Raw genomic sequence first — 25,302 nt, forward strand, 5'->3', positions numbered from 1 at the left:
TCGGAATAGTTTGCTGGAGCCTTCGTGAGATGGGAAAGAAAGAGAGAAAGAGAGAGAGAGAAATAGAATGAGATGAAGATGTAAGACAAAGCAGAAGAGAGTATAAGCATCAAAGATATTCTTCCCTCGAAAAATCTTTCGAATCTTTAGAAAAACAACGTATGTATGAGAGATATAAGTATGAGACTTTACGAGTCATTGCATCAGTCCCTTCGACGATGGTGGAAGGTGCAAGAACAGTAATTTTGTGCATTCCAAAGAAGCTAGTCTGGTCTATGCCACCGATAATGTTCGGTAAACGTGTTATGGAAGAAAAGGAAAGAGAGAAAGAGTGAAAGAGGCGCAGAGAAAAGATACGAAGAGGAGAGTGAGAGAGAGAGAGAGAGAGAGAGAGAAAGAGAGAGAGAAAGAGGGAGAGAGAATGGGTAGGTAGATACCGGAGCCCGCGGGGGGCTCATAATTGCCGACCCTGAAGATCGGCCGACCCCATGGGGCCCTCCTCTGTTTGTTTTATTCCCTAGTTATACAAACGCGAGATCTACGACCGATATATGATAATCGTACCTCCGCTTCTTCCAGGCCCTCTTGAATCTCGTTCTTGATCTCCAAGATTCTCTCTCTCTCTCTCTCTCTCTCTCTCTCTCTCTCTCTCTCTCTCTCTCTCTCTCTCTCTCTCTCTCTCTCTCTCTCTCTCTTTCATTCTATAGCTATCCATCCATCCGATCTTCTCGCCACTATTCTCTATCAGAGTGACCACCCCCACGAATCATAAGCATGGACACACGTCCAAATCAATTCCAATGAAAACCAATTATAATAGTCAACGAAATACCAAACAGAAAGAAAGAGAGAAAAAGAAAGATAGAGATAGGCTGTCTGCCATGGAAGCTTTCGCCACGTCTCATCGCTTATGGATCCCGTTTATTCAAATTCTTAGCTACCTGGCATGATTAATATTCTTCCTCGTGGCCTCGGCTACCATCGCTTTCCCACGAAAGCGATTCCACGTCACGCGGCGAGAAAGGACGAATACGCGTGCTCACTCTACGATTACCACTCTACGATGTTTCGATGTTCGACTCTTCGTCTTTCGATGTTCTCTCCTTGGTTAAAAGGACACTTCGTAAGATAAATGCCTTCGTAAATCACTTTTCGCTTTCTTACCTTTACCCTCCGACCCTCGCGACATCCACAACCTCAATAATCTTACCTTCTTCAACGCGGAACCAAACGCGGATTCTTACGGTTCCTTTCGATCCATGCTCGGTCAACTTCCTGGTAGAAAGGCAAGGTATCTTTCCAGGATATTAATATAAACACGATGTGAGACTAGCCTCGCGAATCGAGGATGAGTTAATGGAATGATAATGAACGAATTTTATAAAATGTTAAAAGATATGTATGATTCAAAGGGTCTTCGAAGAATTTGGAAAAAAATAATAAAAGATAACGAGAGAGTAGTATCGGTGATGAAGTCTCGTATCGAAGACACCAAAGAAGAGAACCGCTCTACTGTCGAACGACTTGTTGTACGCTAATGCTCGCCCCTTCGTGGAACCGGTTTTCGCATTTACGATTCAATTTCTGAAAGGCTCGACTATACGGAACGAGGAAAATCTATCGACGAAACGGCCATTGTATTCCTTCGGGCATTGCAAACATAAATAAAAGAAACGAAAAAAATAAAGGAAATAAGAAGGTTCGCTTTCGTTCGTGTCCACGTTCGCGAACGTTAGGTTATCGTTTCGAAAGAACTCTAAGCTCATATTTCAAGAAGATAACTCTACCAGGGCAGCAGGTTGCGCCAAATACATCTTATATAGAATTGCTAATCTAAATATTAGAAAGAGTGAGAAAGAGAGATAGAGAGGGAGAGAGAGAGAGAGAAAAGGAGAGAAGCCAAGTAATTAACTATCGAGATTACGTGAACCATATGTCACGATGTAAAACGCATGTGGTTAGTGTCGCCGTTGGTCAAGATAAAACCAAACGAGACCAACGTAAACGTGATACTAACTTGCAAAAGTCGTTAAATTTACGTTCTGTTGGTTTATGTGTACTGTTCGCAAATGATATGTAAACCCTGCGGCCGAACGACGTAATATCGTGCATACGTTCAGTACCTTTTAGCTATGATCGTCACGCGAATAAATGTCTTATTAATTTTAAAATCTTCCGATTATCTCTGATACGAGAGCATGCGATCATAATAATGTCCAAAGTATGCTGAACATTTAGAAATTCGGTACGATAGTCGTTAGTTGATAAAGAATAATCGATAAAGTATCTTTTTTTTTTTTCGAAAAATTAAAAGTATCCTACCTCGCTATCGATTTTCTTAAATTCCACGTCCTCTTCGTCAACCTCGAAATATAATTCCGTCGATGTCACTGATATAATTCCAGGTGCAACTATACCCGGTGCTATTAGCTTCCCTTTCGTACTGATATTTACCGGACCTAAAAATAAATGAAAATAATTTTCTATTGATCTTTCTTCATTAATTCAAAGTTTATTTGAAATTATTTTTTTAAAGTTAAAAAAAAAAAAAAAAAAAAAAGAAAAGTTGAAGTTAAAAAAATGTTAAATAAAATAAATAAAAATGTCCAAGGAAGAAATAAGCAAGCGAAGTAATAGATAGAAACCTGTTAAGTCATTATCGAGATCTCTGTCGTCTGAGAGAAGCTCGCTGTCGTCCATTAGATCCGCCGACTGCAATTGTTGCTGATGTGCACGCGAGGCTGCGAGATGCGCGTGAAACTCTTCGCGCGCTTGAAGTATCGCATCCTCGGGTGCACCGTGTTCAAGGGCTGCCTTCAGCGTAGCTTCGGGATGGCTCGAGCCTAGTGGATTGTGCACGAAACGCTTACGTCTACGTGCATCATCCTCCCAAGCATCTAGCTTCCAATATTCGGCCAGCCTATAGGACGAACGAAAGATTTACATTTTATTTCTCTCTTTCTCTCTCTCTCTCTCTCTCTCTCTCTCTCTTTCTTTTCTTTCTTTTTTATTTTGTTACAAATCCAATGAAAGAGCCACTTACTTTGCAGCCATTGGATCCATGTAACCCCAGGCGCCATGTTTGTTCGATAAAATATTACGAACTTTTTCAAGCAATCTACTGGCGATCACGTTATCTCGCCTTCGTGCTGCTGTTATCAAATGATCGCACATTCTTTCCTCTTCTCGTCGATCTAGCAACGTTTGAGCACATTGAGACTGCAATCATCAATATATCGTTATTAAACATCATGACTTACGATGGTCGTAAGAATACCCTAAGAGATATAATTAATATATTTCTATTTCGTTTTTAATACAATTACCTCAAAGTCGGCGTGCTTCAATACATCGTCTGCTCTCATACGATTCAAAATAAATTCCGCCTCGTTCGCAACTCTTACTATGTGATCCTTCATCGCGTGGGACAATAATCTGTATAAGAAATATCAACAAAATCAATACATTATGATAATCCAATATTTTTGGTCTGGTTTTATTAGTTTCTTTTTTCTTTCTTTATACTTTTTTTTTTCTTTTCTTTTGTTTTCTTTTTTAGTCTCTTTACCTGCCCTCGTTGATGAGCTCAATGAAGGCAAGACCAGCATATTTTTGTAAAGAATTCTGCCATTCCTGAGAACACAACAGCATCACTAGTTCTACCACGGAATTGCTGTTCTTAAACGTGGTTAAGCCTGTTCAAATGAAGAAAAGAAACCGTTAAAGTGCGAAAACAAGGGAGAATACGATTTGAGAGAGATGGAGAAAGGAAAAGAGGTGATTTACAAGCGCTGTTCGATTTATCGTTCTGGAATGACGGAAAAAATAAACGTCCATCGAGAATGTGACACGACGATCGTACGCGACGTTGGGCGAATATCGAGGCTTCGTGCGATCATAGTGAATACTAATGATGATCGTCGCTTCAACAACGAAAAGTTTTTGTCACTACATATCGAAATTTTTCTTTCTTTTTCTTTTTTTTTTTTTCTTTTTTAAATTATAAAAACTTTTTACGAGAAAATACAGTAACTGAGAATGATAAATGACGTTTCATTATTACTCTCGTTAATTATTAGGTAGGAATAACAACGGAAAAAATAAAAAAAAATTTATACGACATATGAAAAATAATTATCGTCGAGTACAGTTCTAAATTAATTAATTGCAAATTCGTACCTTTCCCTTCCATTAATAGCTCTTGTCCGTGCGATCCGACTAGCGTTTTTGAAAGAAAAGGCGCAAAGTCGACCATGATTTCCCGAAGAAGAGGACAAACAGAACCAAGCGCCATTTCTAACTTTTGCGTAAGCGATGCCTCTCTTGACGGTGTTGGTACAGGAAGATGATCGACCAATCCTTTGATTGGTAGATCATCCGGTCTCGGCGATGCCGCATTTACAACGAGTCTATCCGGTACACGGACCACAGAAATTTCTGCTGCGGGTTTTTCTCCGCGTTCCGCATTACCTACTATTTCTTGTTCCAAAACGTTACCTTCGCTATTTTGAATATCACCTGAATTTGGACAGACAAAGTTAAAGAAAGATTAATATGATGATATATATATATATATATATATATATATATATATATATAATTTATTAATCTTTTGTTATGATCATTGTTTCCGTTTTATTATTATTATTATTATCTATATATAATGTTTTATCAAATAAAAAAATATGCAAATATTCAAATTTTAATAGAATTGAATAGAACTTATCACTCAGATCTATTTCGTTTATTTTATATTAAATTCTATAGAATTTTGTCAGATAAAAGATATAAAGAAAAAAATATAATAATAAAATGATCAATTATCTTACCACGCGAATGGGCGATATTATGAATATTTCGAGGATCTTCCCGAGGATTCGATATGGGCACCGTATCGCCATCTTCGTTCAAATTCACGTCGGTCCAAGCTTCCTCCGATGAATTATGCTTGTTCTCATTATCCGTCGTCACTTCCGACGGGCTTGGATCAGCGGTAATATTGCTACGATGAACAGCCTCTTCGCTGGAATCGTTGCTCTAAGAGGAAAGTCGAACGTTTTTCGATGAACTTCGTTGTTCTTTATATTAATTAAATTAATCGGAAAATCTTCTTCAATTCTGTCGACGATACATATTCTTACGTAGATTTATGATTGGATCAAAAATTTAATTTAACGCGAGAATTTCTCGATAATAATAATAATGATTATTATTATTAAATATTTGACATTTTAACGTTTGAAAAATATTTCGAAGATGCATTTGATGTTTCACGTTTGTTCTTTCTTTTATGGTATAAATATTTCATTTGTGTGAAATAAAATGTGTTTATTAAATATCTACTACTGCTACTAATACTAATTGATTAAAATACTACTTATTTTTATTTCAAACTAACGACTTTAATTGGTAACCTACGTTCTCTTAAACACATCAACTTTTTTTTATTTACTCATGATATATAAGATATGTATATATATATATATAATTACTATTTACGAACATAATGTCCAGATCTTCTTGTAAAAAAAGACAAAAAAAAAGAATAATTCTCCCGTGCTACGTAGTTGCTCTGACATGCAATATTGTTAATACATTGCCAAGACGCAATCATATAATATAATAATATACAATAATATATATATATATATATATATATATATATATATATATATATATATATATATACTATTGTATACTATATATATATATTCAAAGAAAAAGAATCAAGCCTTTTTCACTTTCAAGCTTCGACAGAAAAAAAAAATTAATCATACTACTCAGAGTATATATTTTATTCAAACAAGGAAATTCATAGCATATATTATATACATACATGATGATTTCATTACGAAATCAATAAAATGTATGTATGGATATATATGCTAATAAAAAACGTGTGGTATGGTAATGTAGAATGCAAACGTTTTCTATAATAGCGAAACATTCGTTTTTCTGATTAAGCTTTTAAAATATCTGATTGATAGAATAATGAAAAGATAAGTAAATATATTAGCGAAAATAGAGAATTACTTTTGCGTTTCCCCGTCAACTGGGTGTTCGTTTATACGATGCGATATCTATCTTTTTGACATTTACACACAAATCTATAATCCTTCGGAATGTGTAAATGCTGCGAAACTATTTCGGTGCTTTAAAAAAATTTTTCCGAAGAATTAAAAATAAGGAATTTTTAAGTTAGATATAATAGTTAAAGTAGAAATAGAATAGAAATAAATGAAAGAGGGAGAGAGGGGAAAGTTAAGGAGAAAGGAAGAGAAAGATAGATAGATAGGTAGAGAGAAAGATGGGAAAAAAGAGAGAGAGAGAGAGAGAGAGAGAGTGGAGGGGGAGAGAAAAAGGGACAAAGAGAAAGATAGAGGAATATTTATGCGAGCTCGCGCATCGTTTCTCTTCCCTTTCAAGTATTTTCATCCTTTGCACGGATAGTCTCTGATTTGATAGCTTTACCTGAAGATTTCGTGGCAGTGGTTCGGACCTCGTAGAAGAGCCAAGCGTTGGTTCTGACGAGGTGTAATCCTCGAGAATTGTCCGTGGTCGAGGTACACCACTGTGACCTCCCTTCAGAACCAGTAGTTAGTACGCATAGCAATGCAAGCAGAGGAAGTTAACGATGAGAAAAATTACAGAGTACAGTCACTTCGCATGCTTCGAAAGGGTAAATCAAAAAAAAAAAAGAAAAAAGAGAAAAAAAGAAAAAGAGAGAAAAAGAAAAGGAAAGAGAGCAATAAAAGAAAAGAAAGGAAAGTTTTTTTTCGAAATAAAACTACAAATACATAGGTATCTGAAACTATAGATATATAAGTCTGTATATATATATATATATATATATTTTTTTTTTATATATATATATTTATATATTTTTTTTTATTTATATATATGTTACAGGATGTATGTCAAAAGTGCAAGAGCATGGAAATTCGATCTTTTGCAATGTTATCAAATTATTTATTTCTATGATAAGGGAAAATAAATAATAGGGAGAAAGTCGTGATAACTATCCTTTTACATGCTACGGTGTTAAGATAAACTAAAAAATTATTGAGTGATTACGATGACACTACTTAGGTTAGTGCTAAACACCCAATCAATTGTTTCAACGAAACATGCCGTACACATTGAACATACTTAAAGGCTCCTTAGGATATGATTTGATCTATTATGAATACTTTTCGAATAGAGTAAGTATGAAACTGTATTTTATTTTTTAATGAGAACGTGACATTGCTTGAAATTAAAAAAAGAAAATAAAAAATAAAAAATTAGTAAAAAATCGTCCGGATTGAAATTAATTTTTATTGTTTTCATTACCAGACAAATTTTTCAAACACTCTTTCGTATTCGATTCAAATTATAAATATTATATTATAATAAACAACAAAATAAAATTTCTGTGATTCATCTCAAAGGATCCTTTTGACATATTTGTAGATACGTTATACTGATAACTGTGCATATGCGTATATGTATATATGGTTTTTTATGTCTACATCGACTTTCAACTAATTAAATTAATTAAATATTGTAATTAAATATCAATGAGTCTTACTGCAACAAATTCGATATTAATTGCTAAAATATTTTATATATAAATTAATAACTGTATAACTACATTAATTCAATCTACATTTATCAAATTAAGTAATCTACATACTAGAGAATTTAAAATTTCAATCAACATTTACGATTTTTAAATAATTTCATAAATGCCGATAGAATATTTTTCTAGATACGCTAATTGAATTGTTCTTGTGAAATTGTATTGTAAAATTGTATTGTGAATAAATATGTTGCCTATAAATATGTACATTTCTTTTATTATATGTCATTTGAATTTAAATATAAAAAAAATTTTAACGAAAGAAAGGAATTATTTTATCGCGAGTAAATCATTAATAGTGATGAAGATTAATGCAAAGCTAATTGTGCACTGGACTTACGTCGCATTATTTACAGCAAATGCACCAAATATCGTGCCTTTTTGAGAAAGTGCCAGGATTTCTTTTATTAAAAAATTTTAATATTTAAGAAAAACTTTATGCAACACAAAGGTTTAGAAAATTTATAGAAATAACAATGAAAAATTTTCAATTAACAAATCACACGGATATATATTTCATTAAATTTCGTAATTTTTTACTAATGAAATATTAACGTAAGATACCGTATTAAATAATATATTCATATAGTTCCATCAAAACGGGGAAACATGCAATTTCGATTATAACTCACGAAGATCTATCGTTTCTTTTCTTTTATTTTGATTTCAAACGATAATGGATAATCTATTAAACGATTTTAATATTAATTCACATTATTAGCGATAAAATATATTAAAACCGTTAACAAAGAAATAAGAAAAATTATTTATAAAAGATATTTCATAAGATCTTTACCTGAGAGACCTTCCGAATTTTAACTGTTCCCAATACACGTTTGTACACGTTTCATACGAATTTTTGATTGAATCTTACGATGACTATATTTTTTCTTGTTTTTCCTTTTCCTCTTTTTTTTTTTTTCTTTTTTCTTTCTTTCTTTTCTTTTTTTTTTTATTACGTAAGAAATTGATATTGAAAACGTCGATAACAGACTTACCTTGGTCGATGGTGGACCGGACGACGTAACGTCGTGGTCGGCCAAGATGGAGGAATTATTTTCGTCTACTATAATAACTTCGTATTCACCGTCGTCTTGAGAACCGGACTGACTTATCATGCCTGCGCTTCCTGAAAACACGATTCACGAATATTAAGATCGACAATCGATTCTAGAGATTAATTAGCCGAATCTCTCTTTGCAAAACTTATTTGACATCGAGATTCGCATGATCGACGTTCAACGAAAAAAGAAAAGGAAGAATAAATGGGAATAGAAATAATTTTTTTCTATCATTGCAAATATATTTTAAATTAAGTCAATATTTCTATCCTTTTCATGGATTTTATTCTCACAGTTAAGTAAAAAGAAATCAGGAAACTCAGGATAGCGTTACAAAATAATCGTTTAATCGAATATCTTCTTCTGTTAAACGATCAATTAGAATTCTTATTCGTTGCACGTCGATCGGACTAAATTAACGAAAAGAACAATGCGTATAGTGCAGGTCTTAAACAAAACTAATCGTAAAAAGAATTAATACGATCAAATTGTAACAAATTTTCAAGCTATTGCGTAACAAAAACGATAACTTTTTTCTTTTCATTTTTTGTTCTTTTTTTGTACGCTTCTTGTTATCAACATTAATTAATCAACATTCCGTTAAGCATAAACAAAAAATCGACTCATGCTGCTAATACATTCTTCTTTTTATATATATATATATTTTCTTTAATTTTTTTTCTTCTTGCAACGAAACAAATACAACTACATAATTATGCATAATGCAACGAACTTTGTTTCCAAAAATATCCAGGAGACAATTCTTTTACTAAAATTCTCACCTAAATGCTTTGGTTTTTAAAATTTTAATTGTTTGTCAGATGCTTTCTTATATATCATATATATAATATATATATATATATATATATATATATATATATATATATATATCGTGCATCATGGTGAACTTTTAACGTCGTGCAATATATGTCCTGGTGCTTTATCAAACGTGTTTGACAATTGTATCTTGTGATTCTGTTTCTGCAAGCGAACGATTATCATGCAACAAAAAATCATTCGGAAAGTGTATTATAAGTTTTTTTGTGTACTTGTAGAAGGACAACAACGGGGGAAAGGATATTGGTAAAATGTTTAAACAACATACAGTGTAGTTTTAAAGACAATGTTTCAAACAATACAAAATTACAATCAACCTTTAACATTCCTAATCTCTAGAAACTTAAAAGAAGCATCATCGATAAAACTTGCTCGAATAAAACTTTTCGCAAGTAATCACCCATTACAACTCTATCCTAAGCAAAAGAAAAAGTAATTTTATTAAATTTTAACGAGACTAATCGTGCAAAAAATCCAAACTGCTTTCAATCGATCTAAACTAAATCGAATGAAATTAAAGAGATAATCTCGCAAGGGGATTAACCCAAAAGTCAATATCCATCGATCGAAGAGAAATAAGGCAGTGTTGTTCGAATTCGTTAATGAACAGCATTGTGCTTGCGAGCAATGTAAGCGACGATAACAACGAAAACTCTTATCGAAAAAAAATAAAAATAATAATGGGCATTCCACAAAAGAGCAGAATAACAATAATAATAATAATAATAATAATAATAATAATAATAATAAATAATAAATAATAATAATAATAATAAAGAAGAAGAAGAGCGTTCGAGCAATCGAGATTACCTTGCAGACCGACAGCGGAGTTTCTATGACAGAGATTTCGGGGCTGTTCTATATGCTTTTGAAGCGTATGGTGATGGTTGTTGTTATTGTGATGATGGTAATGATGGTGTCGATGATAATTATGGTTGTTCGGGTGATGGTTGTAATGGTTGTTGTGGTGATTCGGGAGATAATAGCTGGAGGGTGGCTGGCGATTAGAGTGCCTGGCAGCCGGTAGCGGGTGCTGGTGGTGGTGTTGGCTGATGTGATGGTTGGCATTGGCATTGGCATTCGCATTGGCGTTAGGGTGAGATCCCGGGAGGAACTGTGGGTACACGTGGTGAGACCACTGTGGAAACAGGGGCCGACCTCCTCCACCACCATTCCCATCTCCTGGGGAGGGGGAGAATCATGTTTTTTTAACCAATTCTTTTACCAACATCGCTATTTCGATCTTCTTTTTTTTTTTTTTTTTTTTTTTTTTTATTTATATATTTTCCTTTTCTCATAATTCCCTTATCATCTTTTCTTTCTTTCTTTTTTTCTTTCAGATCGCGTCTTTCTTTCCGAAAGATCGTTTTTCATTCGTTCATTTTTCTATTCTTTCATTTTTTTCTTTTTTTTTCTTCTTTTGTTTTTTTGTTTTGTTTTGTTTGTTTTGTTTTTTCGTTTTTTTCCCCTATCGGATAGAGTGAAATCAAAGGAAAGAGTAAGAAGAAATCAGGAAACTCAGGATAGCGTTACGGACTAATCGTTTAAGAATGTTAGTATTTTGTGATCAACACAGGATTTTTATTGATTATTACCAGGAAGACGTTTCAAACGAATATCTTCTGTGTCTTGATCTATGCGCATAGAATTGGTCACGTATTGTAAGATTACATGTAAGTACAGCTGAAAAAAGTGACATAATTTGTGGAGATAAATAATAATTGCGATCGCGTATCCATATCACGATTCTGTTTTATATAGTCCAAGCCTACGAAAAATAAAATATACGAACACCTAACTATAACAAAATCTAACGATGGACAAACGATTTCTATTCCTTCCAATCTTAAAATTCTATAACGTCGGAATATTGGGAAACAAAAAGTTATCCATTTTGTAATCGAATGTTAGCTGCCAACGAAATTAAAAAATAAATATATGGTATATAAACAATAAAGAAGAAAAGTGCAAAAAACATTCGACAAACATCAAAACCCTCACTGTCAGATACATAGAAAAAAAAAAGTTAATATCTCACACACTAGTGCAATCTCGTACATGCGTTCTATCTAGTGTTGTGTGCTAATCTTTTGATTGCAACTATGTGGTTCTTAGTGCATCGTGTTTTATATATATATATTTAAACTACGACGTATAGACGTATATAATTATGATTATATTTATAATGAAAAATTTTTATGGAACTCTAAACGAGAAATTAATTTTTGATTGAATTTCATATTTCATTCGAGCTAATTATAATATTCAATATCGGATTAATTTATATCGAATGATAATCGTATTAGATCATTATTAAATTAGGCGAATAAAATCTCCTAAAATGAATAGGAAATAAAAGTTCGTTTCTAGCTACATTAGGGCAAAGACTATTCTTCTTTACTTTTCTTTTTTTTTGTTTTTTTTTTGTTTTTCTTTTTTTTTTTTTATTTATTTTTGCTCAGAGGACTTACGATTATAAAGTACATGCTTATAATATAGAATAGTCATGCTTTGGAATATCGTGTTGGAACAAAGATATAGGAAGAAATGTGTTCGTCCATTTATAATAATCTAAACAATCGAAGTGAAATAAATAGAAAAGTAAATAACGAAACATATCTGACATGTAAGAGTTTTGACCAAATAAATTATCACTCATGATAGGAGAACGTTTATTAATGCTACCGAAACTTATTTACAAATATTAAAAGTAAAAAAATTAATGAAAAATCTATATCAACCTGTTATTCCAATTCTTATATGAGGATCTTTTAAAAAAGAAGAAAGAAAGACGAGACCGACCATTGTCCATCAATCTTCTATCTCATTAATTAAAAATTGAACAATCGATGTAAAATACATAGACACATACATATATAATGTATATATATATATATATATATATATACATATATATATATATATATATATATATATATATAAAATGTATATATTCCCCTTCTTTGAATATTTTTAATATAAAAATCAAATCTATTTTAAATCTGTTTATTAATTATTTAGAAATATTAATTAATTTTGAATGAAAATTTTTATCATCAGCCCGTATATTAATCAGATAATTGAAAAATCACATGGAATCTTACCTGAGGGACTACCCGGTCTTAAACCGGCGCCATTAGTTTGTATTGTTTGAACAGGACTTGGTGGACGTTGAGATATCGGTGGTTCCAATATATCGCGATACTTCGAGACCATTAGTACAGAGATGAAGTAAACTATAGCCAGGGACAGAAACTGTGCCTGCTTGGTTTCTTCCTGTAAAATGAGGAAACAATGGATTATTAAAGTACCGTTCATCAAATTTCTTAAAACAAGTTCCTCTTCGAAGTCTCAAATACAACTGGTGAAAGAAGATATTATCGAAGTTTCGATAGGATCGATCAAAGTACATATCTACTTACAACATCTCTGTATATCACGGCTCTCAAGCGATTCACATCCATGTCTTGAAGTAATTTTTCCGGATCCTTCACAGGACTTAATTGATGAGCCAGATTATCCACTATGTTCTATAAAGGAGCAACGATATTCGATATATAAATATAAAATATTGCATCCGCTTCTAAAGACTCTATAGTGCGTTGACATGGACAAGAAATGAAGGAGAATGAGAAAGAAAGAAAGAAAGAAAGAAAGAGAGAAAGAAGGAAAGAAAGAAAGAAAGAAAGAAAGAAAGAAAGAAAGAAAGAAGGAAAGAATAAGAAAAAAGAAAAAAAGAGAGAAGAAAAAAAAAGTAAGTCTTGATATCTTGAAATTATAGAGCGTACACACGCTCGTGTAAAAGTATTTAATAAGGGGACCTTCTAAGGACCAATCGTGCTCTACCGCGATTTAAGATGATACTAATTAGTACTAATCTAAATGTTTCTAATGTAAGCTGAATTATGACAATAGGAAATAACGTACCTTGGGCGATGTCTGAGCTCCTCGTATTAGAGACTGTATGTGCTGTGATTTATTACTAGTACCAATCTGTCGACCTAACATGCTGTACGATCTGCCACGCTCTTTACACTCTAAGCAGTTTCTAACGGCACATGTACAGACCTATAGAAGCATTTTATCAGAGACATATATATATATATGTACGTATGTAAAAATAATTGTATTCGGGGATAAGGTATTAATGAATCTTTAGTATGTACATATGTCTGAAGTTAACTAAATGCGAGAAAATACACAGAGATTTCACAAGCGAAAATACACAGCCGTGTATTTTTAATAATAAAAATTATCTTTAGCTAGCTTTATAGAGAAAAATTGTACATGTACATGTATCTGTTTATATGTATATGTGTATGCGTCCGTGCGTCCGTGTGTGTGTGTGTGTGTGTGTGTGCTCGTATGTGTATCTGAAACTAATGTATAAGACATTTATAAAAAACGATACACTCTCTGCAATACTCGACTAAATTTTGATTGATAAGCAATTTATTATAATATGATAGTTCCGTAAATTCTACAGAGAGAGAAGACAAATTTTTGACTTATTATCATATATCATATGATAATAAATTATGAAATATTGTAACATATTTAATGTGGGATGTTGATATGAGGCAAACTACGCATATGTATATATTTATACTATTTGAGCAAGAACTAATAGAATATTGATTCCCACACTATTAAGGTATTATATTTGTCGAATTGAAATTATCAATTATTGATACTTAAATGAATATGTATGTGATGTGCATTTCTAATGTTTGTGATTTTTCCTGGCGAGTTTCAATGATCTCAAAAATCTTATTTGTATATTATCGATGCTATATAATGAAATAGACTTTCGATTATACTGTTTCACTCGCGATAACGCGAATGTAAACGATGAAATAATTATGATGGATTTGAAAATTGAAAAAATAAGATGAACGATACAAACCAGTCGCAAACATTGTCTCAGAATTCCACCGCTGGACATGTTCTTCTCAGCTTCGAGTTCACCGAAGTTCAAGGAGCTTGCGAAGATCAGGACGTCAGCCATGTTGACTAACCTTTGAAGAAATGAAACTGCTACTTCTATAGGCATCCCCTGAGTCGGTTCGATCACGTCTAACTCGCTCTGTGAATATCAAATCACAATAAAATTCAAGTACAAATAGGATCATTGATTACTTCAACGAACAACCATGAAAATACGTACGTTTGGCGATGTAGCCGAAGCTAAAAGCGGCAACAGTCCACCGCATGCTATGATAAGATTGTCGGCCAATTGAGAAATCAGGTGAACGGTATTGACTACGAAAATTGCATTTTCGCTACTATTCACAAAGTCCAATACCGATTTAGTGGAGTGACTACAAAATAAAGATATATCTCTGATTAATTTAATATTTTAATACTTAGGAAATAAATTGTTGTTCACGTATAGATTACCTTCTCCAAACTTGAATATCTGTTTCGAGAGAGAATAGAACATCCGATAATAATCGCTGATGAATGTATGACCATTTAAATTCTGGTATTCTGAATGGTGGCCGGGTCGGTCCCGGACTGAACATTGGTCTGGTGGAAGGATTTCCTTGCTTCGTTCTTTTCGATTCTGTAAGAAAGGCCATTTGATTGATCACTTTCACAAATTTTATCTTTAACATTACATAAAGAAATTTAAATAATGTTGACAAGAGCAAGAACGTACCAAAATGATTCGGATCCACTTGTGTGGACGTTGAGGCACTCCTTGGTCTTTTTTGGGGCGATGATGTTTTTCGTAAGGGAACAGGCAGAGAAGGAGGTTCCTCGGTGTTGCTTTCAGCAATCATCTCGGAGGATACGATCGGCAAACTGGATCTGCGGTGGGCATCTACGTGATCTGGAGTTAAGTCATTCGTAGTAACTGGATTGTCCATTGCAACCACATTAGAACTAACGTTTTGAGGCACACCGTCGGGTAAACTTTTAGTAGCATCACAGACCGTAGATATTGTTGGGATTTGCTGTTTAGGATTTGGCACTTGCGTCACATTATCTACAGAACTTTGAATATCGCTATTACTAGAAACACTATCCGTTACTCCTACCTCGTCGGTTCTCACCGGAATGTCTGACTTATTATCACTTACGCTAGTAGAAATAGTGGACGGCTCCCTTGAGTGTTTTTCAATTACCTGCTCGTCGTCGTTACTATTAATAACAGCACTTTTGTCGTTCTTTAAAGCGTCTGCGACGACACGTTCGTCGCTCTCTAACGTACTACTCACTACGACTTTTTCGGCTTCTTTTCCTATCTCTTCTTCTTTTTCTTCTTCTTTTTCTTCTTCTTCTTCTTCTTCTTCTTCTTCTATTTTTTCTTCTATTTTATCGTCATTGCTACTTGTAGTTTTCGCGTTAGTATCCGTTTCTATCGTATCGATCAAATCTTCTGGACCCTTTGGAACGTCCTCAATTTCTTCGGCATCTTCATTGGCCCTAACATTTCTTTCTTCAGCTACGGCAACTTTCTCAGCGAAATCTTTCTCATCGATCTTCGCGACATCCGCAACGCCCGTCTTTGTTTCCGTGGATGTTTCCTGTTGTTCCGTTGGTGTTAGATATGCCTCAGAAGTATCGCTATCTATGATTTCTCGATCATTTTCCAATTGCAGTTTTTCAAGATACTTCGAATCGTCAACTAATTCCGATTCTTCCTTAGTCATATCGTTTATAATTTCGGACTTCTTTTCGTCGTCGTTCGATTCCTCCATCTTTTCTGACTTTTCTATGATTTTTTTAGGACTATCTTCCTTAGTACTACTCGCGTCGTTATTATAATCTAATGTCTGATGAGACTTATCATCTTCATTCTCTTCTTCCTTTGTTTCGGAGTCATTAGATTCTACCGGTTCGGCAACTTTATCATCATTTAAATCATCATTCTTTGCCATTTCCTTTTCGACTTCTTTCTCGATAACAACATCGACATTCGTTTTATTCTCCTTATCTTCTATTTGATCTTTCGTAGAAATTTCCAATTCTTGCTGTACGATATCGTCTTCTTTTTGTACCGTACTTTGAACCACCATAGAATCTGGACTTGGACTCTTCTGTACTTCACTGTATATATCGCTGGAGCTTTCGATCGATATCACTTCGCTGGTCTCTTGGGTCGTTGGTAAAGAAGCTACTTCGCTATTCGCCTCTTCCAAAATTGTCGGTGTGTCTGTGTGAATCTCTCGGGCCGTCGTTGGTGTCTCCGGTTTGTCGCTCAATCTTGAATCTAAAGAGACTGCTTCACTGGACTGCATGGTATCTAAGGTCTCGCTATGGGATTTGTTGACGATCGCCGGACTACCGTCGCTTTCGGTGTTGTCTATAGAATTTAGATCACAACTGCACGTTTCCTCAAGACGATCGTTTCCTTCTGTTCCATCAAATTCCTACAAAGAAAAACGTTTATTCTTTCTTCTTTTACGATTGATACTCTATATCGCTAGAGACTAACTTTAGAAGGACAATTTGAACCTTGGATAACCTACTTTGTAATTCCTTTCAACATGCTGAACTTCATGATTCTGTTGTTGATTAGTCCAAGGCGATGGTCGATTGTAACCATTATTCCCTGAATGTTGCTGATCCCAACCGGAAATTGTACTAATGGGTCTTTGTTGTCTCAATTCAGGATCCGTTATATTATCGGATCTTTGTCTCTCATAATGCTCGTACATTTGAGCGAACTGAAGTTTAAATTCCTCGTAGGATACCTTTATAAATGAAAACAGTAAAAGAAAAAAAGAAAAAAAAAGAAAAATGATAAAGAACCATATTACATTTTTCGTAAAATCATAAATTAATTTATTTAATTATTTATCCTTTCGTCTCTGACCTTTGAATGTACTATTGCCAAAGTATCAACCCATACACGCCAACCACCATATTCATGTTTGATAGCGTGATGAAGGAGCATTCGAAAGAGAGAATAAACCATATCGGAAATCTTTTGTTCCTCTGTGTTCTTTGGATGGATATAAGCCATAGCTATGAGCCACTCCTGCCAAACGGACATTTGCAATACGGTTCGACGATTTTCTCGATTGTTATTGCAAAGTAATGTCATATCGGAAAGAAACAATTTTTTCACTTCTAACAATTGTTCCGTTTGCTTTGATTGTCGTATCAGTGTTGCCACTACCTTAAGAATCACTGAAATAAAAGAAAAATATAATGCAATAAGAACGAAATCCATGTACGAATATGTTCTCTAATATACTGTTGAATCTTACTAGGATTTTCTAAACGAAAATGTGACTCTGGTTCGGGATGCCTAGCATAAAGTATTTGTTGACTTATGTGTTCCGTCATTATCTACAAATATTATTTATTATATGATTCATTATAATGATTGTAGTTAGATAGAAAAAAAGGATCATTAAAGTTATATAGGGCCATGGATGATACCTCGTATAAAACGTTGTAAGTTGGTAAGGACAATGTTTCCTCATTTAACAATAATCTTTCGGCTAGTAGAGTATACAAATTGTGTGGGCTCATTACATCGTATTTCCTTCTATTGTAATTTTAAGTTAATTAGAACTTAGAATAATAATATATATATATATCTTGGAATATGTTATCACTCACTTGTGTGTACTGCGACTTAAAAAGAATCCTAATAATTTCAATGCTTGAAGACGAATCAATTGACTTTCAGCTGCTAAAAGTTTGAAGATCGTTCTAACGCCTTGTTTTGCATCGAATGCTGGTACCATCGATGAAGGATGCTCGGACATAAGAGAAATAAGCATTTGCAAAACATCGTGCAAATTTTCATCCTGCGAATAAATTCCCCGTGAACACTGAGCCATTATCTATTAAACATTGTGGACAAAAATGAAATAAATAAATACTTACCTCGTGCATCGTTGTTAAATAATTCAAAATACTCTGTAATTCGTCGTCCTTCACGCCATTGCCGATCATGATCAATTGTTTAAGAAATAGTAAAATATAAGAACGTATTGTCAAGATATCTTTTTGTTGAGGTCGTGGTCCGTCTAAAAAAAAAAAACAAAAAAAACAAAAAAAAAAAAAACAAAACAAAACAAAAAATAAAAAAATTAATAACCAGTTAAAACGATGAAGATTTCAAGAAGATTTCGACGAAAATGAGTTCGTTTGAAATGTTAAAAAGCTTTAACAAAAAAAAAAAAAAAAAAAAAAAAAAGGAGAAGAAAAAAAGAAGAAGAAGAAAAGAATAAATATATATTATAAAACTTTTGCAACTCACCGAGTCCTTTCGGCGTTATTCCACTCTTGGCACGGGGATTAGCAACCCAATAGTAATACTTGAGCGTATGCACCGTTTGAAGGACAGTAGAGACGCGTCTTACGTTAGAATAAATTTGCGTATCGCTGAGGAACTCTGTGGCCAAGTACGAATAAAGCCGGGTTTGTACCGGCGCTGGCGTGTATATCCATAGAGCGGGATTAAAAAGGACGTGATCCAATAGCTGCCAGGTTAGGAATGAAAAGTAAAACAACTACATCACCATAGATCTGCCTGTTCTTCGGACACACCAATCTAGCCGACTTTTATGGAATTCCTGTCTATGACACAATATGTGCCAATATCATCGCCATATTTTTTCGACAATGAAATTCCATCCAATCCGTTTGTTTCGCCTTATACATACTATTGATAGAATTAATGATTCTTAATCGTTTTTTTTTTTTTTTTTTTTTTTTTTTTTGATGGATATAAAATTATTCTGTCTATATCGTAAAAAAAACAAAAATCTAATAAGAACGATATTAAGCGGCACAAAATGCGATCTCGTATAAATCAATTTTTCATTTGCAATAGAATTCTCTCTTTTTAATTTAATTTTTTTTTTTTTAATGCTGCTTTCTTTATGCGTATGTTGCGTAATACATGATCAAATAGTGTAGAAATAACAAAAAAAGAATATACACATATATATATGTATGTGTACATAATATATGTATATGAAAGGTATTATAAAAATGATGATAAAGGAAAATTTTAAATAAACATGAGCTTTGTGCTTAGAACACTCATGCATTTGATTTAAAAAGATTGGAAATACGAGTACAATCTTTTTCACTGATTTTGTTAAGGAAACATGATATTGTTGTTAAGGAAATGTGATAATGAATATTTTTCATTAGTGTCGAATGAAAGAGAATGAAAAGTTTGACTTAGCAATGAATCAATTATTTTGCGAAACAAAACAATCTACTTATGAATTTTGCCAATTGCTAAAGCAATAATTAGATTTCAATTGATTTTATCTCGGAATGAAAAGTTCCAAAAAAAAAAAAAAATTTTTATTAACAAAACCAACTTAAAACAATGTACTCCGTTTCGTTTTATATCGGAATAAAACATTAATAAAACACACGAAGTGAATTTTTTGAATAAGAATTGTGAGAAAAAATTCGAGAAAAAAAGGAAAACACGTAGATATGTGATAAAAGTGGATCATACCATAAAATTATTGTTCGATCGAGATACTTATAATATACTGATAAGAAAAATAACATACATAATCATTGATGAAAAAATAGGATTAGGCAACATATACGCATCGCATTATCGCGTAACGTAAAAATATTTCAGTGTTAGCATGTGAGTGGTGAATTTGAGCGTCGCAAAAAAAAAATGATAATTGAACAGTCCTTTTCATGTCAAAAAGCCATGGAAATTCGCGCGAAGTAACACTTTGCGAAGGCGTATTTTGACAAACAGGAAGCCTTAAAGTCGGTAGATTGCATGCGATCCAAAGTTTGAATGAAAACGCAAAATTCATACGATAAAGAGAAAGAGAGAAAGAGTGATATGATTCTCATGCTTTTCTATTGCAAATATAACGCTAAAAATGTACAATCTGTATATATACTAAGGAACAAAATTATAAAAGTTATTGCAACTCAAATTAAGAAGTAGAATTAATACAAAAAATACGCAAGAATGCCTAATTAAGCTTTCGTACGCTTTACATGCTATCGCAATATTTAATGCACAAAAATATTCAAATTCTGGGCGGCATACAACTATCTAGAGGGTGATAATTAAGCTCGTCGCAGTCATTTATTAAAATTATTAAAAAAATATTATTTCCTCAAAAAAAAAAAAAAAAAAAAAAAAAAAAAAAAAAAAAAAAAAAAAAAAAAAAAAAAAGAAAAAAAAATCTAATAAGATTAACTGATAGAAACAAGTATATTCCTATATAGAATAATATGCTTAATTAAACAGCATATCAAATTTACATTATTAAATTATATTCCATCGACTATTCATTTGGGAGATATTCAACTGAAATATAATAATAATAATAATAATAATAATAATAATAATAATAATAATAATAATAATAATAATAATAAATACATACAATCGGGGATATCGTATATATGTTAATATAAACTTACTTCGAACGTGTATACGAATCGTAACACTTCGCTTTTAGGTAAAAAAAATCTACGAAAAAGGGTGCTCCTACATACATATTATTTCCGGAATAATATTCTAATACAACAAACACTATCTACCTCTAAACGAATGATATTATAAGTAGGTTCTATTTTCTTCAAGGGGAAGTGAAATTGTTGTATAGATTTACAAATTACTAAATTTGAATTCGTAGATTATTAATTCGATATTCTAATTTAATCTCAACTTAAACTAATTTTCTAAAGAAAGAAAACTATGACTTTATCAATACCTGCTTTAGCAACAGATCGCTGTTCGCACTGAGACAGGTTACCAGATGTTTTGTAAGTTCCAAAAAGGATGCTAGAACTTCCGTAGTCAGATGATCTCTACTAGCTCTCTGAAGCATGTAACTAATTACCAAAAATCCACGATTCTGTACCATATGTTGTTGAACCGTTTGAGAGCTCTCCACAAGATCGCATATAAAGCCCAACAATTTCGAACTGAAATATAAGAAAATTCAATCTCAGTTTTGTTCATACGTTTCCTTTCATCAAAACTTTAATATATATAAAAGAATTTTTTTTCTTTTTCTTTCTTTCATTATTCTTCTTTTTTTTTTTTTTTTTTTATTTTTACCATAATGTAGGATCTCGCTTGATGTCGTTCGGTGCTATACAATCATAAGGCATATCTAATTGCGAAAAAAGAGGAAATAGCACTTGGATACCACCGATTGAATTTAATGTACTGTGTATCGAATGTGTTATAACAGCCTTGACATCCTAAACAAACGAAAGGATATTTAAATTCAATAATTAAAATTATTCATTATGTATATTGACATTATACAAATAAAAATTACAAATACGTACCTGGAGCATTAGAGCATGCGGTGTATGTACAAAATACGGAACGTTGCCTTTCGGTGCACTTTGCAGGCAAAGTTGAGAATCCGTAGCCACTGGGTTGTACATGAACACAATAGCATTTGACAGCTTTCCGTCGTAAAGTACCTGTCATTCCACGCGCGCACACACACACACATATGTATTTTAATCGTTCATCTAATAATCAATAACTTTAAGCGCTTTCCATCAAAACTTTTGGTAATCATAATAATACTTTCATTAATATGATTACCAAAGCTATGATAATAAATGGAAAGCATAACGCCCGACGGATTTTCATTCAAAATCGTAGATGGAACTTAATAATAATTTGTACAACTACATATTCATACATATGCATATATGTATATATATATATATATATATATATATATATATATATTTTTGTATAATAATATTTTCACGATTTGTGGATTTATCCGTCGAACGATGACAGAAAATTAAAATCGATTGGAACACGTTCGGATTACGAAACTAGCATGCGCCAAAAATTGCATACTCTACATTGCAAAAAAAAAAAAAGAAAAAGGAAAAGAAAAATAAAAAAAAGAGATAGAAAACGTTGAAGACCCAACAAAATTACGTTCAATAATTAAGTGAAATCATAATATTGCATCTCAAAGAGGAATCAAATTATATTAACAATAATACATCTACGGAGTAATACAATGAGGGAAATAAAAGGAGGAATATAATATCGAATAACATGTAGTAAATAAATAAATAAAAAAAATTAAAAATTAATTACCATATCTAAAAGAAGGAATATAATATCGAATAACACGTAATAAATAAATAAATAAATAAATAAATAAATAAATAAATAAATAAATAAATAAATAAATAAATAAATAAATAAAAAACATAAAAAATTAATTACCATATCTAAAAGAGTACGAAGCAAAAAGATTACAAAAAAAGAAAATATAAACAAGATACATAAAAGTGGAAAAGTGATGGATACTAAGAAATATCGAAGAAATATATTCCACATAAGCGAACACCGTCGTTTCAATAGAAACGAGGAGACATAATTTCTTCTTAAATTTCATTTAATTACCTCGGACTCGAGTACGCAGTATATAAATGGAATAGTTCATAAGAGAGTGCAAAATGAAATATAAACGGTGGGCGAAAATAAAAACAAAATGCTTACAGTTTGCATACTTTGGTCCACCATGCTCGTGAGCTCCTGCTCATCACTCACCCTTTTGTGATTGTCTGGCAGATTCAGGTAACACTCGTTGTCAAAACGAAACTGACTCTGTCGATAGGAATCGAAAAAGAAAAAGAAGAAAAAAAAAAAAAGAGGTAAAAGAGGACTTTATATAAAGAATTAATATGCTAATATGAATCAATAATATTTAAATAACGTACCTTATATCCAGGTCCTAGTCTGTGCATAGCGCATATCTGATGAGTTGTCAGTGCCTCACTAAATAGATATATCGCGCTCATTTGACCACAGAATACTCGTTCCTCATCCAATTCTGGTGTAGCTCCGATATAACACTTGTCGAATGGCTACGAACAAAGTTTTTGAACGTATATACGTGTACAGTATACATGTAAGGTAATATTATCCTGATCAAAACTGATCCTTTCTGTTTGATTTCGTACTATCTTTTTATAATAAATGTAATACCGATAATGAAAAACCGATTGTACTGTCCAAAATTTCACAAGTGAATTTATCCGTCCAATTAATTAAATACATCGGGAAAGTATATTAATCAAACCGAACAGAAATAAATAAAATTTAACGCGTTACGATACCTATAATATATCTTAACAATTGGACAATTATACTCTTACAATCGTTCATTTGATTTTTCGACGAAAAAAGATTTTTTTACAATTTTACGACTTTTTTTCTATATACAACAGCTATGTGTTTTTAATCAGTATAATTAATCTCGTGAAAATATGAAATGCAATTAACTGAAGGATACTTACGTCGTTCGTCGACACAAACCATGCCATTTCCGTACTCGAAGCCAATTGACCATTGACCAAACACTTAATTTCACTTTTGGTCCATCTATTATATATGTACACTACGGCGATCATATACCACTGTAAAAATATTTAATCAGAAATGACTCTATCAGTGTTTTTACTTTCTCTTTTTTTTTTCTTTTCTTTTTAATACGTTTCGTAAATGCGTGAATTAGAAAAAAAAAAAAAAAGAAAATAAAGGAAAGAAAAACAAGAGGAAAAAATTTATACGACGAAAAAATATATATTACATATACCTTTCGCGGTTGAAATTCATATTTGACACAGTGCTGGAAGCCCTTGCCCTTCACTTTCATAGACGTGAGGACTAAGCAATTGCCTACGAAATGCGCAGAGTATCCTACTCCTTTACTAGTTTTAAAACTGCAAAAGAAAAAGTACAAAAATAATAGTCAATAATTATAGAAAAATTCTCGTCAAAAGAGAAAGAACATAAAAAAAATAAAGAATGATTTCTGGTCAAATATTTTATTTGTTTTTTATACCGACTCTTTGTTTCCGAATTCGTGCCGGTTTTTTCACTATTTCCATGATTTTAAATTCGCGCTCTGACGTCACCGCAAAATCCAATTAACAAAAAGTAAAAAAGTATCTATCTGTGTGACATACTGAACGAGTAGTGACAAAAAAAAAAAATATATATATATATATATATATGTATATATCAACGTGCTCTCAAGGCGAAGAAAGTTTTGATTTAAAAAATTTGCTCGCAATCGCAAAGCTTTCTTTTATTTTTCCTCTCTCAATGTTTATCGAATGCAAAAAGGAAAACGGCGATTTAATGAAATTCATAAAGCGTGCCGTGTAAATTTTTGTCCTGTAACAATAATAGGTCGACTTTTTTTCTTCTTCTCTTTTTTGAATTTTTTTTTTTTTATTTTCTTTCTTTTTCCTTTTTCTTAATTTTTATTTCAATTTTAAAAAGGCCGTATTAAGGGCACGGAGGTTTGGTTTCCGTAAGGGCAGCAGGTTGCTTCAACTCAAGAGGGTGTTCTTGTAAAAGTACTTGATGGAAGAGCACTTGCCAGTAGAGGTACGGCTTTTCTCGTTCGATATTAACCGAGTTGATGGGGTCCAGACGAAACCACGTGGTAAATGTGAACCCGTTCTCGTGAGGCCACCTTGCTAGTGGAGGTAATACTATTGCCTGTGGAAAAAAAAAAAGAAAGAAAGGAGTTGTGTTTATAACTCGCTATTATTTCTTTCTACAGAACCATTTCTTTCTACCACTCTTTTTTTTTTTTTTTCGTGAGATTGCAAAAGTTCTAAAGTATTTTTTTTTTTTTTTCATGAAACTTATTATTAATACCGTTTTTTGTTCGATTATACAATCGTATAATAAAACGATTGTGATATTCGATATGAATTTTATTGATAGATACTATCAAAAAAAAAAAAAAAAAAAAAAAAGAAAAGAAAAAAAAAGAAAGAAAAGGAAAAGAAAAGAAAAATTGA

At 32.4% G+C, this 25,302-nt stretch overlaps 1 protein-coding gene across 15 annotated transcripts in view; it reads right to left on the minus strand.

Annotated features, from left to right (window-relative positions):
* LOC124957662 (neurobeachin) overlaps window positions 1-25,302 on the minus strand; it is a 193,427-nt gene that overhangs the window by 61,718 nt on the left and 106,407 nt on the right. For 2 of the 15 annotated variants that reach the window (XM_047514762.1, XM_047514774.1), the window contains exons 6-38: window positions 24,873-24,994; window positions 24,081-24,207; window positions 23,782-23,901; window positions 23,203-23,349; window positions 22,982-23,089; window positions 22,886-22,891; window positions 21,790-21,930; window positions 21,554-21,699; window positions 21,204-21,417; window positions 18,746-18,968; window positions 18,370-18,512; window positions 18,100-18,290; window positions 17,917-18,025; window positions 17,742-17,823; window positions 17,345-17,661; window positions 16,998-17,222; window positions 15,182-16,898; window positions 14,920-15,085; window positions 14,687-14,840; window positions 14,426-14,605; window positions 13,447-13,587; window positions 12,942-13,049; window positions 12,624-12,795; window positions 10,330-10,701; window positions 8,620-8,750; window positions 6,472-6,582; window positions 4,830-5,037; window positions 4,180-4,518; window positions 3,569-3,695; window positions 3,327-3,435; window positions 3,044-3,219; window positions 2,646-2,920; window positions 2,323-2,459 (exon numbers count right to left, since the gene is read on the minus strand). In XM_047514762.1, the coding sequence (XP_047370718.1) occupies window positions 2,323-2,459; window positions 2,646-2,920; window positions 3,044-3,219; window positions 3,327-3,435; window positions 3,569-3,695; window positions 4,180-4,518; window positions 4,830-5,037; window positions 6,472-6,582; window positions 8,620-8,750; window positions 10,330-10,701; window positions 12,624-12,795; window positions 12,942-13,049; window positions 13,447-13,587; window positions 14,426-14,605; window positions 14,687-14,840; window positions 14,920-15,085; window positions 15,182-16,898; window positions 16,998-17,222; window positions 17,345-17,661; window positions 17,742-17,823; window positions 17,917-18,025; window positions 18,100-18,290; window positions 18,370-18,512; window positions 18,746-18,968; window positions 21,204-21,417; window positions 21,554-21,699; window positions 21,790-21,930; window positions 22,886-22,891; window positions 22,982-23,089; window positions 23,203-23,349; window positions 23,782-23,901; window positions 24,081-24,207; window positions 24,873-24,994 (7,044 nt within the window). Of the gene's footprint in view, window positions 1-2,322; window positions 2,460-2,645; window positions 2,921-3,043; window positions 3,220-3,326; window positions 3,436-3,568; window positions 3,696-4,179; window positions 4,519-4,829; window positions 5,038-6,471; window positions 6,583-8,619; window positions 8,751-10,329; window positions 10,702-12,623; window positions 12,796-12,941; window positions 13,050-13,446; window positions 13,588-14,425; window positions 14,606-14,686; window positions 14,841-14,919; window positions 15,086-15,181; window positions 16,899-16,997; window positions 17,223-17,344; window positions 17,662-17,741; window positions 17,824-17,916; window positions 18,026-18,099; window positions 18,291-18,369; window positions 18,513-18,745; window positions 18,999-21,203; window positions 21,418-21,553; window positions 21,700-21,789; window positions 21,931-22,885; window positions 22,892-22,981; window positions 23,090-23,202; window positions 23,350-23,781; window positions 23,902-24,080; window positions 24,208-24,872; window positions 24,995-25,302 lie in introns of all 15 variants that reach the window. The other 13 variants (XM_047514759.1, XM_047514763.1, XM_047514766.1 and 10 more) reach the window with 9 other exon arrangements.

The sequence above is a fragment of the Vespa velutina genome, chromosome 2, assembly GCF_912470025.1.
Source record: "Vespa velutina chromosome 2, iVesVel2.1, whole genome shotgun sequence".
In the NCBI taxonomy this organism is placed as follows: domain Eukaryota; kingdom Metazoa; phylum Arthropoda; class Insecta; order Hymenoptera; family Vespidae; genus Vespa; species Vespa velutina.